Source organism: Lynx rufus, unplaced genomic scaffold (genome assembly GCF_022079265.1).
Source record: "Lynx rufus isolate CCGP_SWC_20201006 ecotype Redwood Valley unplaced genomic scaffold, mLynRuf1.p SCAF_11, whole genome shotgun sequence".
In the NCBI taxonomy this organism is placed as follows: Eukaryota; Metazoa; Chordata; class Mammalia; order Carnivora; family Felidae; genus Lynx; species Lynx rufus.
Genome location: NW_025814825.1, coordinates 69,028,006 through 69,042,433, shown reverse-complemented (window position 1 = coordinate 69,042,433; position 14,428 = coordinate 69,028,006). Strand labels below are relative to the sequence as shown.

The following is a 14,428-nucleotide window of genomic DNA, read 5'->3' as shown; positions in this document are numbered from 1 at the left end:
GTTTGCAAATGCTGACTGCAGTTCTGCTACATTAAGCCTATTAATACACTGAGCCTGGGATTCCCACTGCCCGGGTACTCTGTGTAAATGTAGTCAGGTTTTAGCTTTTTTTTTTTTTAATTTATTTATTTATTCTTGCGAGAGAGAGACAGACTGCGAGCAGGAGAGGGACAGAGAGGGAGACACAGAATCCGAAGCAGGCTCCAGGTTCCAGGCTGTCAGCCCTGAGTCCCACACGCGGCTCCAACTCACGTGTGGATGAGATCGTGCCCTAAGCCGAAGTCAGAGGCCCAACCAACTGAGCCACCCAGGCGCCCCAGGTTTTAGCTTTAATCTGAGTCCAACCAGCTACTCAGCGTACACTGGGTACAAGAATATTACTCTAAATGTAATTTTTGAAACAAGTTCCTAAAATTGGAAACATGCTTGGATTCTCCGCACAAAAATGTCACTACTGTGATGGTCTTAAACCTCCTAATTCTCAGCACTAAACATTCCAGAGATTGAGAAACAAATCCACCATGGGAGAAACAAATCCACCAGCCTTCCCAGGTGGCCTCCAGATGAGTTCGTCACCAGAAGAGGACCCAGCCCTCAGCCCCCCATCACAGAGCAGCCATCCCACCAAGAGGACAGCCTTTGTCACTCTGGATACAAGAAATGTCTCCCAAAAGCATGTGGCTCAATGAACTCTTGGATGGATGTCAACAATACAGATCATGGCGCCTGAGGGAAGCTGCAATCTCTCACAGACCTAGGACTGTAAAACTAAAGTAAAACCCTGCTGGGGCACCTGGGCGGCTCAGCCGGTTAAGCGCCCAGCGTCGGCTCAGGTCATGGTCTCACAGATCGTGAGTTCAAGCCCCGCGTCAGGCTCTGTGCTGATGGCTCAGAGCCTGGAGCCTGCCTCAGACCCTGTGTCTGCCTCTCTCTGCCTCTCCCCCGCTTGTGCACTCGTTATCTCTCTCTCTCTCTCAAAAATAAACGTTAAAAAAAAACAAACAAAGCTCACTGGTAGGTGTCCCGTGCAAAATCACTCCAGTGACACACAGCAGTAGACACACATACAGAGCTCTAGGGTGGAGGCAAGGAAGACCCCTTGGAGGGGCGACCTGATCTGGGAGGGGAAGGTATGAGAAGGGCCTGTGCAGAGTGTGCTGGGGCCGAGGGCATGTTGGGCACCACTCGGGATTGGAGAAGAGCCCAGACAGGCCTGGCCCCAAAGCCCTTCTTCCGAACACACATACACTCACCCCCGGAGCCAGGGTGCCCCCACCCCAGAGCAGGACACAGACTGCAGCCAGAGATATGAGGACAGGCACGAGCCACTGACTTCAAAGGGGGTGCAGGGCCAGCAGCCCCACCGCCTGCAGCACAGAGTCCAGGCCTCTGAGGCTCCTGCCTCAGAGGCACCCTCTGAGGGTGGCCAAAGTGCCTCCTCCAAAGTGCCACCCTCCAGCCACACCTGCCTCCCCTCAGGGCCTGTCCTGGGACGATGCCCAAGCTCTAGGCCGGCAGTCGTGAGACTCGGCAACTACTGAACTCGACCTCTAGGTATTTTGTGCTTTCCCCAGCTGTGAAGATGGAGGTACTTCGACCTTCTCGCTGGGACAGTTGGAGGAAGGGAAGCTGAGGTCAGCTGAGCAGAACACCCAGGGCATCCCCACACTCTCACCCCAACACTGCCCGCTGCACTGGCATGCTCCCCACTCACCCTGACACACCAGCTGTCCCCCTCCTCTGCGTTCGTGAGGACTTGTTGTTCATCCACTTCCTCCAGAAAACCTCTGGCCCCAAGTCAGGACGGGGTGCCCCGTGCACTCATGGCTCCCACCACCTGGCCGACACCCAGCCCAGCACGCCATGGGTGTCTGCTAAGGTATCTCGTCAGCACGGTCCTGAGCACCAGCAATGAGAGCTCGGGACACCAGGAGATGCCTGGGACCAGGGGCGACCACAGCACCCAAAGTCCAGGGAACTCAGGGGAGGGGGCACCGGGCCCTGCAGGGACCCCAGCCTGGGACCAGGCGAAGACAGAAGCGACAGATGCTGCAGCCCTGGGGTGGAAGGATGAGGACACACGGAGGCTTTAACACACTTTATGTGCACGCCCTCAGCAGCAGTGCTGGCGCCTTGCGTCACACTTCTCCAGGAAGACCTCGCACTCAGCTCAAGCTCGGCCCTGACCAGACTCCATGATACACGTGAGAAATGAGAGCTGTCCCCAGTCGCCAAAAAAAGGAAGGCTGTCATTAATATCCCCAAATCTTGGCCAGGCCAGACGCTGTCAGAGAAAGGATGGTGGCAGCCTCCCCCGGCACAGGAGGGGCAGAGCCCAGCTCGGAATGGAAGGAGCAGGGCTCAGAGCCGGGGCTCGGGCAGCTGCGCTTGGGTGTCCCACAGAGCGATGAGCCGGTCGGCCTCCCTCCAGCCAGACAGCAGAGCCCCGTGCGTGGTGGAGTAAAACGCCCGATGTGTGGCTTCCCCTGCAAACAGGACCTGGAAAGAGAAGCCGGGGTTAGCACGGGGCACAGGAGTCAGGCTGTGGCCACACGACTGCCACCGTGGCCACAGAGCTGGGGGCAAGGGCGTGGCTGTACTCTTCACTAATCCCACGGAGCCCCAAGACATCCGGAAACATGAGCAAACACGCCTGGAACCAAATGTTACTGCAAAATGGAAAATTCAACAGACCGTTTGGGATGCAATGTTAAGAACATCGCCCAAAATGCAGAGTGACAAACCAAAGAGATGGAAATTAGGAGGGAAAAAGATAAGAAAATTTGAGGACCAGTCCAGCATCCAAACAACAGAAATCTCAGCAAGAAAAAGAGAAGAAAAAAGAACAGAGAGAAGAAAGCAAATCTAAGAGACTCTCCCAGCTGACAGCAGTCGCAGGGTGGAAGCTCCGTGAGGTGCGAGGCAAGGTGCAGGGTGGCGTCAGTGTGGGGGAGTGGGGCAGGTGCTTGGTGAGAGCAGGGCCCTAATGTTCTTCCAAGCTTCCTAGGAGGTAGGAAAGAAAGGAACCTGAATGTCCCCGGACTTCCCCACTGCAGCACCGGAGAATGTCTTCCACACCTGAGGGCAGTGACTCTCGAACTAGGGTCTACACCCAGTGTGTGGCTCTTACACGGCTACAAGTTTTTGGAGACGCCTCCCACTGAAAGGTAGGCTCTGCGTCCCGCCCCGGGAATCTGGGCAGGCGTGTGACCGCGCTGGGCAGTGGAGTGTGGCCCAGCCGCACCGTCTGGCACCCAGCAGCGCCCTGCTCCCGGGCACACCTGTGCTAAGAGTCGTGGGCACCACGTGGGCAGCCGCATGAGGCGGCCATGCTGTGAGGAAGCCAGGGCCACACAGGCCACGGGCAGGCACTCCAGTCAGGGTCCCCGCCCAGGGCAGCTATGCAAGAGAAGAGGCCTCAGATGACCCCCGCCCCAACCCTGCGTGATCCCCATAGGTCGTCTTCCCAGCTGAGACCCCAGACATCAAATGGCAGAAACACACGGTCCCTTGTGCCCACCTATAGGATCTGTCATCATAATAAAGTGTCTGTTTTGTACCAGTGGGTTTTAGGGTGGTTGGTTCTGTAGTGACAGGACTGGACCACCTAAGTATAAGGGTAGAAAAAAGACATTTCCACACCTGCAAACTTTCCCTAAACATTTACCTCCATGCACCCCCTCCTCAGGAAGCTACTGGAATAAATGCTCCAACACAGTAAGGGTGGGGCTGGGGGCAGGCAGGGTGTGGGCTCCGGGCAGGTAGGGCATGGGCACGGGGCGTGGGTGGGGGGCAGGCCACAGCTGTGCCTGAAGGGGCTGGAGCTGACTCTGGCCCGAGGGAAGGAAGCGGGAGACAATGTAAACAGTTAGCAGAACCCAGGCAAAGAAAATGAGCCTGCACACTCTCTCCCACACTCACGTACATGCTGCACACACTCACACTGAGAAACACGCTCACATCTACAAAGAGGCAGGAAAAGGAGCCGCAGCTTCCTTGCACCCAGGGGTGGACAGGGCCTCACCCAAAGTACTGCTGCACGCATGGGGAGTGAAGAGAGCTAACACCTTATCGGCCATAGTGAGAATTCAGTGATGCTTAAAACTGAAAATTCAAGGAGCAACGTTATCAAACAAGCAAACCAAAAAGAGATCATAAAGCACATGGAAAACTGAACAGTGTTGGACAATATGGAGGAATTAGTGTAAATTCGTAACTGCGATAACGATGTTATAGTGACACATCTTCAGAGGGCATCCCTCATCCTTTAGAGACGCACACGGAAATATGTGCAGGAAGATGATGTCACCTGTGGGGCACGCTTCACGATCACGGGGTTGGGGGAGGTGAGTGACCGCCGCCACCTGACAGCTCGGAAGTTGGAGATGGAGACCCAAAGGTTCCGCCTGCTTGTGCACACATTCGACGTGTTCCACGACTGCATGCTTTGGGGCAGGTAGACGCGTTATTTGGAGATGTGATAAACCTGGAGAGGAGACTCCGCCAGAATAGTCTGGGAAGGGGGTGTCGGGCCCTCCGCCAGCCTGCTATATCTCGTGTTATTTTATTTTGTTAGCCAGCACTGCCGAACTCTCTGATGCTTCAGTCTATGCGCATGTAGAATTCTGATAAAATAACACATGCGTAACAGTTCATGATTTCAAGAAGCCCACGGACTCCGCCCACCCGCCGCCTCACCTGCGCCTCCACGCCGTCCGCAGGCAGGGGCTGCGCCAGCAGGTCCACGTCGTCCCCGGAGCTGCCCACCGCCACGTAGCTGTAGGAGCCCCTGGTGTACGGGGCGCTGTGCCAGCGCGAGCGCAGCACGCTCCTGGGCGCGGGGAGCTCGGCGTTTCCTGAACCCAGAGACACGCGTTACCCCTGCACCGCGGGCCGCCTGACCCCAGCCGCTCTTCCATTTAAGACCCCGCAGCTGGACGGGGCGCCTGGGTGGCTCAGGTCATGATCTCGCGGTCTGTGAGTTCGAGCCCCGCGTCGGGCTCTGTGCCTACAGCTCAGAGCCTGGAGCCTACTTCGGATTCTGTGTCTCCCTCTCTCTCTGGCCCTCCCCCGTTCATGCTCTGTCTCTCTCTGTCTCAAAAATAAATAAACATTAAAAAAAATTAAAAAAAAAAAAAGACCCCGCAGCTGGAAAGTCAGGAAACTACCCGGAATGAAACCCAAACCACGAATGTATTCATCAGAGGGTTGTCTCTGTCTTACCCGCTTTGCTTAACTCAGAACCCCCAGAAACAGAAAAAAGTGGAAAGCGTTCGCAAAGCCATTTCGGTTCCTCAGAGATGAACACTCGAGTGACCCCACTAATAGAAGGGAGGACTGTCCTAGAGGCTCACAGCTCCAAGTTCACTTCTGCACAGGTGGTGCCCTGGTTGCCCTACAGAGTTCACCAAGGGGCCCAGGTGGTGCCCTGGCCGCACGTGTGCTCGGTACCTGTCACCCTGCGGAGCACTTGGGTCAGAGACAGAAGCACTTCCTCGTCGGACAGGGTCTCCATGAACTCGGACTCCAGCCCAGCGATGAACCCACAAAGGACGTGGGCAGACCTGTGTGGGGAGACACACCCCTGACACGCCTGGCCCCCGGCCAGCTGTGGCCACAGTCACCTGTGTCGGGCGGTTCTGCAAGTGTGGGCCACAAACTCCAGGGTTCTGTGAGGTCAGAGCTCATTTCACAGGGCGCCTGGGTGGCTCAGGCAGTTAAGTATGGATTCTTGTTTTCCCTGGGGTCATGATCTCACGGTTCGTGGGTTCAAGCCCTGCACCGGGCTCTGTGCTGACAACCCAGAGCCTAGAGCCTGCTTCGGATTCTGTGTCTCCCTTTCTCTCTTTCTCCCCCTCCCCGGCTCACTCTCTCTTTCTGTCTTTCAAAAATAAATAAAATGTTTTAAAATTTTTTTTTAAGAAATACAGTTACTTTTCATTTAAAAATGGTATTTATGTTAACATGGTATAGGCTTACCATTTAAAAATAACAATTTTTAAATTTCTCAGTTTTAATCTCTAATGTGGTAAATGCACAGATACAACCACATAAACAAAGGCTCTTTGGGATCCTCGATACTTTTAAAGAGTATAAAGGGGGTTCCTGAGACCACAAAGTGTGAGAGCCATGACGTGTCCCCAGGACTGTCATGCCCACCAATGTCCTGAGCACAGAGCATAGGCCAGAGAGCCAGGCGTAGGGAAGCTGGCCGGGCCCCCCAAGCCACCGCTCCACCACCCATCCACACAACCCCGGCCACATTTCTGAGCCCTGGAGTCAGCTTCATCCTCAGTGCAAAGGAGACATGCAGGGTCCCTCGTAGGCTGGAGGAGCCCGTACATCCTACTCTCATGACCACTGGGGATGCTCTATGCCGGCAGGCATGCCTGTGTTTTGTCCTCCAGGCCAAGAACATGGTCCCCGATCCCACCCCGTCTCTGTGTGGAAACTGGACCACAACATACTAACCACGTCTTTTGATCTTGCTGCCCCCAAATTATTCATGGTCTTATTTCTGAGTAAACACCGAGTCCAGAGTTGCCACATTATTTATGTTTTATGGCTGGGCCACACAATTTAGCCACTGATGGGTCTTTGATTCCATGACTTGTAAGGGTATTTGCTCAATTACTGCAACAGGTTTAAATACTGTCTTCCAGCTACAGACACATCCGTGTTTCAAATTCCTCCTGAACCCTACACGCCCCAGCTTCCTGGGGGTTTCAGGAAATACTTTCTTACTGATTGAACATTCCTGCCAGGCACCGGCACATTCCAGGCCCCCAGGCCCGGAGCAGGCTTCTGTCTGTCCCTGCAGGGGTTAGCCCCCTGGTGTCTGTCCTCAGGCTCTGGCTGCCCTTGGGATCCCACCCAGAAATCCTCCAGAAACACCTCCCAGTGAACCAACACACCGCTGATTCTCAACCAAACTAAGGCCAACGCGCCAGCCCCTTCAGAGCTCACACCTGAAGCTGCCTCAGAGAAACCCAAGAAGCGTACGTACTCGAAGGGAGGCAGGACTAGAAAGCCAATAAGCTTCTTGAACCAGACGTGCTGGGGCTCGGAGGCGCCGTCCTGCAGGGGCGACGTGTCTTCCCACACCACCTGGATGAACTGGCAGTCTGGCTCCCAGAAGGGCTCCTCAAACTCCAGGAAGATTTTATTGTTGGTCCCAAAGCCTATTTTCCTGATCGCTTCTGCCTTCTGGGTGGGCAGCGGGGGCTCAAAGAAGGTGTCCAGACGTTCTTTAAGAAAACCTGGAATTCAGAAGTGGACCCAACTTACACCACATCTCTTAACCTGGAGGCGAGAGTCACACCCCGACCCCCATCAGAGGAGTCAGAGAAGAGGCCTCCAGGGACCCACACCAGCCCCAGCTCAACTGGGCTCCCAGACGCCGGGCTGGCTCTGGCCATCTCTGGACTCAGCCTCAGCGAGCAGCACCACCGTGGAGGGACACAGAGGGCCCCGTGGCCAGCTGGTCAGGCAGGGGCCGCTGGCACACCCCCGAACCGTTCTCAGGACAGCTTCCCCTTCTAAACCTTCCACCTCGCGACGTCTGCAGTCCATGCTGACGTGGATTGGTTTGGAGGAGACAACAAACAGGCTTTATCCAGAAGCTACAGAAAGAGTATCTGCATGACAAAAAATTATATCTTGCCCAGAGTCAAACAACGAGGTGAGATGTTTGCAGCACAAGCCAATCTCCTTAAGACAGAGATATCTTGAAAGGCAGTGAGTAAAGGACAAACAGCCCAACAGGAAGCAGATCCACAGGGGGGTCACGTGCCCTCCGCCACAGTCCCCGTCTGCCCAGCAGTTCCTCTACTGCAATCCATGCCACAGATACGTTCGCACATGCGTTTTGTTTGTTTTGGTTTTGGGGGTTTTGAATTTTATTTGAGAGAGAGGGAGTGTGTGTGTGTGTGCATAGGGGAGCAGGACAGAGGGAGGGATGGAGAGAGGAGGGAGGGAGAGGGAGAGAAAGAGGGGAAGAGAGAGAGAGAGAGAGAGAGAGAGAGAGAGACTCAAGCAGCCTCCACACTCAGCACAGAGCCCGACACAGGGGTCCATCTTACGACCCTGGGATCATGACCTGAGCTGAAATCAGGAGTTGGATGCTCAACCGACTGAACCACCCAGGTGTCCCACACAAGTGTTTTTAAATGCACATGGGAAACGTTACGTAAAACAGAAAAAGTGAAAATAACCTAAACTTCCACCGATTTTAAGTAATATTGAGTAATGACATCTTCAAATAAGAAATAACTATGTGGCTATAACTATGTGGCTACGTGACAGGTGTCCTGGCTCCTTGTGAACAATGTCAACATTCACAGTAATGCACCTGCTGATTATAGCAGAGGCTCAGTTAGCACACACCACAGCAGTGAATGAACACAGACATTGGTGGGGGGAAAAACCCATGTCACGGATCTATATGTGCTGAGTTGGAAACACTGACACAAGTTGTATTAACCAAAAAGACAGGGTTGGCAAGAGAGGAGCAGCCGAAGACTATGCTAATATGTCCAGTACGATTCCACATGTGGGAGAACGGACTAGGTGTTCAGCAAGCTGCGTCCTGAAGGGACCCCAGGGTGCAGGCTGTAGCCACCGGGCTGGGGGGACTCTTCATCTTACAGCAGCTCTGGCTTTGCTAGGCTGGTGAACTTGGACAACTAAGTGTGGGGAGTAAGTGAGATAGCACAGACACGGCGTGGCTCCCAGCCACTCCCATCCTTTGTCAAATTTCCAACTCCCACCAATGGCTTCTGTCTAGGGCATCAGATCTAGAATTAAACGGAACCCTATACTTGACTCCTTTCTCAATCATACAAGGACTGAACCTGAGACCTGGCTGTCACACCCTTTGCCGTGTCCAAGAAAGCAGGGTTTGGGGAACCCCTGGAGGCAGTCCCAACCTGTCCATAAATGAAGCAACACGTGGGCTTTCTCTTACTGTGAAACTCAATTCCAAAGCATGCAGTTGCTACAAAACACATTAGAATAATCCTGTCCAGGACTACAATGAAAATACGAGCTTAGCAGCCGAACAAACACCACAGAGCCAGCTGAGGTGGGAGAGAGCCAGAGGCCAGGGCACCTGGGATGGGTGACCAGAGGGAAACCCGTGGGGAAAAGCAGCTTTACCTAAGGGCACAGTGACAATGACATGATGTGCAGGGAAGCAGCCTCCGTCCTCACACTCCACCAACACCGGACACGTCTCCCCAGGAGAAGAGGCTTCCCGGAAGGACCCATTCCAGTGAATGGTCTTTACAGGCTTGTTAAAAACTACCACGTCCTCGGGCAAGGAGGCCATTATGCGGTTTGTGAGCCCCTGGTAGCCCCTAGGAGAGACAGAAGCGCTGGTGTCTTCAGAGGAAGCCGCTGGAGGAAGTGCCCTGCAGGGAAGGAGGGAGGAGGGCAAGGGTTCCCCCCACCCCTGCCCCTGGTGGTTTCCAGTCCACCTCAGTCGGGGCAACCAGGAGGAGTCCACGAGCATGAGCAAATGGAGGCAATCGTGGGAGAAGGCCTCCTCCCTGCCCGGCCTGGCCCCCTACTTCTGATCACAGATGCCCTCCTCTGCCAGGAACCTTGGGGTGAATGCCTGGACAGCCCAGGCAGACAGAGCCCAGACGGACAAGCCTTCGAGGGTCTCTGGAATGCTGGGGGGGTGGGGGGAGGGCAGGACAGCCCCCCACCACAGGGGTGGGCTGTCTGTCCATCACGGGGGCTGAAGCCTTCACACAGCACTTAGCACATAAGGGGCCTCGTAAACACGGGCAGAAGAAAGCTCTGTGAGACGCACTGCCTTCTTCTAACCACCTTTTCTTGAAAATAATTATTTTTCCTAAATGAGCAAAACTAGAGAAACAAGCGATCTCTCTAAAACAGGGAAGACTAATGTCCCCCTGACCCTGTCACCCTCCCCTGCTTCCCAGCTCAACCTGAGGTAAATGGAAGAAGTCCCAGGGTGTATGGAGTGGGCCTGGGTGCGTGGAGAGGTCCAGACTTCAGAGGGGGCCTGGATGGGTGGAGGGGCTGTGGGGGGACATGGGGGGGGCCTGGGTGGGTGGACGGACAGTGGGGGGACATGGGGGCCTGGGTGGGTGGAGGGACGGTGGGAGGACATGGGGGCCTGGGTGGGTGGAGGGACGGTGGGGGGACATGGGGGCCTGGGTGGGTGGAGGGACTGTGGGGGGACATGGGGGCCTGGGTGGGTGGAGGGACTGTGGGGGGACATGGGGGCCTGGGTGGGTGGAGGGACAGTGGGGGGCCATGGAGGTGCCTGGGTGGGTGGAGGGACAGTGGGGGACATGGGAGCCTGGGTGGGTGGAAGGACAGTGGGGGACATGGGAGCCTGGGTGGGTGGAGGGACAGTGGGGGGACATGGGGGTGCCTGGGTGGGTGGAGGGACAGTGGGGGGACATGGAGGGGCCTGGGTGGGTGGAGGGACAGTGGGGGGACATGGGGGCCTGGGTGGGTGGAGGGACTGTGGGGGGACATGGGGGCCTGGGTGGGTGGAGGGACTGTGGGGGGACATGGGGGGGTGGAGGGACAGTGGGGGGACATGGGGGGGCCTGGGTGGGCGGAGGGACTGTGGGGGACATGGGGGCCTGGGTGGGTGGAGGGACTGTGGGGGGACATGGGGGCCTGGGTGGGTGGAGGGACTGTGGGGGGACATGGGGGCCTGGGTGGGTGGAGGGACTGTGGGGGGACATGGGGGCCTGGGTGGGTGGAGGGACGGTGGGGGGACATGGGGGCCTGGGTGGGTGGAGGGACTGTGGGGGGACATGGGGGCCTGGGTGGGTGGAGGGACAGTGGGGGGACATGGGGGCCTGGGTGGGTGGAGGGACTGTGGGGGGACATGGGGGCCTGGGTGGGTGGAGGGACGGTGGGGGGACACAAGTGGGTGGAGGGACAGTGGCGGGACATGGGGGGGCCTGGGTGGGTGGAGGGACTGTGGGGGACATGGGGGGGCCTGGGTGGGTGGAAGGACAGTGGGGGGACACGGAGGGGCCTGGGTGGGTGGAAGGACTGTGGGGGACATGGGGGCCTGGGTGGGTGGAGGGACGGTGGGGGGACATGGGGGCCTGGGTGGGTGGAGGGACTGTGGGGGGACATGGGGGCCTGGGTGGGTGGAGGGACTGTGGGGGGACATGGGGGCCTGGGTGGGTGGAGGGACTGTGGGGGGACATGGGGGCCTGGGTGGGTGGAGGGACTGTGGGGGGACATGGGGGCCTGGGTGGGTGGAGGGACTGTGGGGGGACATGGGGGCCTGGGTGGGTGGAGGGACTGTGGGGGGACACGAGTGGGTGGAGGGACAGTGGGGGGACACGGAGGGGCCTGGGTGGGTGGAAGGACTGTGGGGGACATGGGGGCCTGGGTGGGTGGAGGGATGGTGGGGGGACATGGGGGCCTGGGTGGGTGGAGGGACGGTGGGGGGACATGGGGGCCTGGGTGGGTGGAGGGAAAGTGGGGGACATGGGGGCCTAGGTGGGTGTAGGGACTGTGGGGGGACACGAGTGGGTGGAGGGACAGTGGGGGGACACGGAGGGGCCTGGGTGGGTGGAAGGACTGTGGGGGACATGGGGGCCTGGGTGGGTGGAGGGATGGTGGGGGGACATGGGGGCCTGGGTGGGTGGAGGGACAGTGGGGGGACATGGGGGCCTGGGTGGGTGGAGGGACGGTGGGGGGACATGGGGGCCTGGGTGGGTGGAGGGACTGTGGGGGGACATGGGGGCCTGGGTGGGTGGAGGGACGGTGGGGGGACACAAGTGGGTGGAGGGACAGTGGCGGGACATGGGGGGGCCTGGGTGGGTGGAGGGACTGTGGGGGACATGGGGGGGCCTGGGTGGGTGGAAGGACAGTGGGGGGACACGGAGGGGCCTGGGTGGGTGGAAGGACTGTGGGGGGACATGGGGGCCTGGGTGGGTGGAGGGATGGTGGGGGGACATGGGGGCCTGGGTGGGTGGAGGGACTGTGGGGGGACATGGGGGCCTGGGTGGGTGGAGGGACGGTGGGGGGACATGGGGGAACTTGGGTGGGTGGAGGGATGTTGGGGGGACATGGGGGAACTTGGGTGGGTGGAGGGACATGGGGGGCCTGGGTGGGTGGAGGGACGGTGGGGGGACATGGAGGGGGACCGGGGGGTGGAGGGCTGACTGGGCGGGTGGGGCAGGCACATACCCAGGAAAGGTGCAATCCAGCCCCGGCAGCACGGTGTATTCCCCGAAGGGTGCGAGGGCCACCAGGTCCATGCTGTGGGTGCCGCTCACACAGCACTCCACGTTGAAGAAGCTGTTGAGGATGGCCAGCTTGAGTTTCCTGGTCTCCTCGTCCTCCGTCCAGCCAGCTGCATGCTGACTGATCTCCCTCTTCAGGTACTCCCCGACACTGGGCACTGGGGCGTCCGGCAGGCGCAGGAACTCCCGAGTCTGGTCGATGAGCCCATAGAACAGACCAGCCATCTCCACCACCAGCTCATGGCTCACACTTACCCCAGAGCTAGTGTAGGACACGGAAGGCAAGCCCACGTGGCCCCCAGTCTCAATCAGCTGGTTCTCCTCTGACAAGTCCTTTTCCTCCAGCAGCTGGTACCTGGCCGCCAGCTGGAAGACGGGGTTGCCCCGGGAGGGCCCGTGGATCCAGTGAGCACCTAGCTCTACCACGCCACCTGGGAAGGGCAGGAGATGCCACCTTGAGGTTCTCTCTCCACAAAGGCCACCCCTGAGCCCTTCTCCTGGACCACACGCAGCCCTGCCCTCCCCAAATAAGCTCTGAAAACCAGCCCAGGACCATAGAGTCTCTGAAAGATTACAGTCCTTCATGGCAGCACCTGCTCAGACCTGGTTTAAGGGGGACACTTGAGGAGGGGGTGCTGGCCTGCACCTGCCCTGGGAGGACACGTGGAGAGCAGGCATGGGGGCAAAAGGGACACCTGGGAGTGGTCGCGAGGCTGGGGGGGCGGGGGGGGGGGGAGGAGGGGGGCGGTGCTACTTGTGGGACACAACGGGGGCGACTGCAGAGACATGGGTTACCCTCCTCCGCAGGGGCAGGCCCTGCCAACCAGGCAGCTGAGTTTCGGGGACCATTGAACTTTGGCTGATTAAGTGGGGTGGGGCGGAGATTCACTCAGGGGACCAGGTAAGGCTTCTGGGTCTGTTAACCCTAGGCGCAGGCCGGACCAGGAGCGGCAGAGCTCGGGCGACACCCGCTGGGTTCCAGAAAGGGGGTCCGGAAAGGGGTTACGAGAAAGGCCGTTACCGAAGCTGCGCTCTGAGCAGATGCGGCCGCCGGCGCGGGAAGTGGCCTCCAGGACCCGCAGCCGCCGGAAGGCCGGGTGGCTGCAGAGCCTTTGCGCCGCCCCCAGCCCCGCGATGCCACCGCCCACCACCAGCACCCGCGGGCCGCGACCCGGGGCCTCCGTGCGGCCGCCACTCGACTCCATCGCGCCGTCCCGAGCAGTCGCCGCGCGTCTCCGCCGCTCTCAAGTGCGGAGAGCACCCAGAGGACCGGAGGCGGGGCGAGGGGCGGGGCGAGGGGGCGGGGCGGAACTGGAGGTAAATGGGAGTGGGAGTGGGAGTGGGAGGGGGAGGGGGCGGGGGTGGGGCTGGTGGAAGCGCGGCGCTGCGGGCGCGGTGGGCGCGGAGCGGCGCGGGGCGGGACTGCAGGTGGATGGGGGCCGGCGGGCGAAAGGCTGCGGGCCCGAGGCCAGAAGGCGTAGAAGGCCAGAAGGCCCGGAGGTGGAGCAAGGAGCCAGGGGCGCGGGGCGAGGCCAGGCTCAGGCGCCAGCCCCACCACGAGACCCTGTGGGCTGGGCTCGGGGTTCCCGGCCATGTTGGTGGCGCAGAAGTGCAGGCCGGGCAAGGGCGAAAGTGGCGCCGCCCGTGCGTGTCTCCAGCCCGGTTGCAGGCGCCGAAGCCCCGCTCCTGGGCCGTGTGGGCGAGTGTCCCCACGGGGGGAGGATGCGGCCGGCGGCCGGCCAGGCGGCTCGTGTCTCCTTTCCAAGGAGACGTGGGAAAGGCGACCAGGAGGCGGAGGAGACGCCTCTCTCCTGCCTCGGAAAAGCAGGTGAGCGCCTTCACCTTAGGGCGTCGTGGAGCCCGTAGGTGGAAGTCGAGGACGGCCGTGACGTCAGGGTGGGACCAGGAGAGCTTAGCACGTACAAAGCGGGACTGCGCGAAAGTCTCTCGGCGACGACACTGTTCTGTGTGTACGTGGTCACGTGTCTTTATACACACGTGTACCACACATCAAGTACGAAGTTCAAGATGTACGAAGTTCAAGATAAACGAAGGTAAGTGAAGAACTTTCTAGCACTTTCCCCCTCCCCCCACTGGTCCCAGAAGCCGTTTAGTGCTTAAGCATACCGGCCCCTCTAGAGAATTCCCCTAGTTCAGGAAGGTCTTGCAAGAAT

At 59.0% G+C, this 14,428-nt stretch overlaps 1 protein-coding gene across 4 annotated transcripts; it reads right to left on the bottom strand.

The window, feature by feature from the left end:
- Positions 1 to 2,083: 2,083 nt before the first annotated feature.
- On the bottom strand, positions 2,084 to 13,494 carry PAOX (polyamine oxidase). Of its 4 annotated transcripts, none has more exons than XM_047073667.1 (8): positions 13,276 to 13,494; positions 12,199 to 12,685; positions 9,157 to 9,356; positions 7,007 to 7,259; positions 5,452 to 5,564; positions 4,699 to 4,856; positions 4,310 to 4,445; positions 2,084 to 2,499 (listed from the first exon to the last, which is right to left on the bottom strand). In XM_047073667.1, exons 1-8 carry the CDS (start codon positions 13,457 to 13,459, stop codon positions 2,288 to 2,290), a joined length of 1,743 nt encoding a protein of 580 aa, XP_046929623.1. In that variant the 5' UTR covers positions 13,460 to 13,494; the 3' UTR covers positions 2,084 to 2,287. The 4 variants fall into 4 exon arrangements, with proteins under 4 accessions (XP_046929623.1, XP_046929625.1, XP_046929624.1 ...); XM_047073668.1 differs by lacking the exon at positions 2,084 to 2,499 and adding an exon at positions 2,507 to 4,104; XM_047073669.1 differs by lacking the exon at positions 4,310 to 4,445.
- Between the last annotated feature and the right edge of the window lie 934 nt (positions 13,495 to 14,428).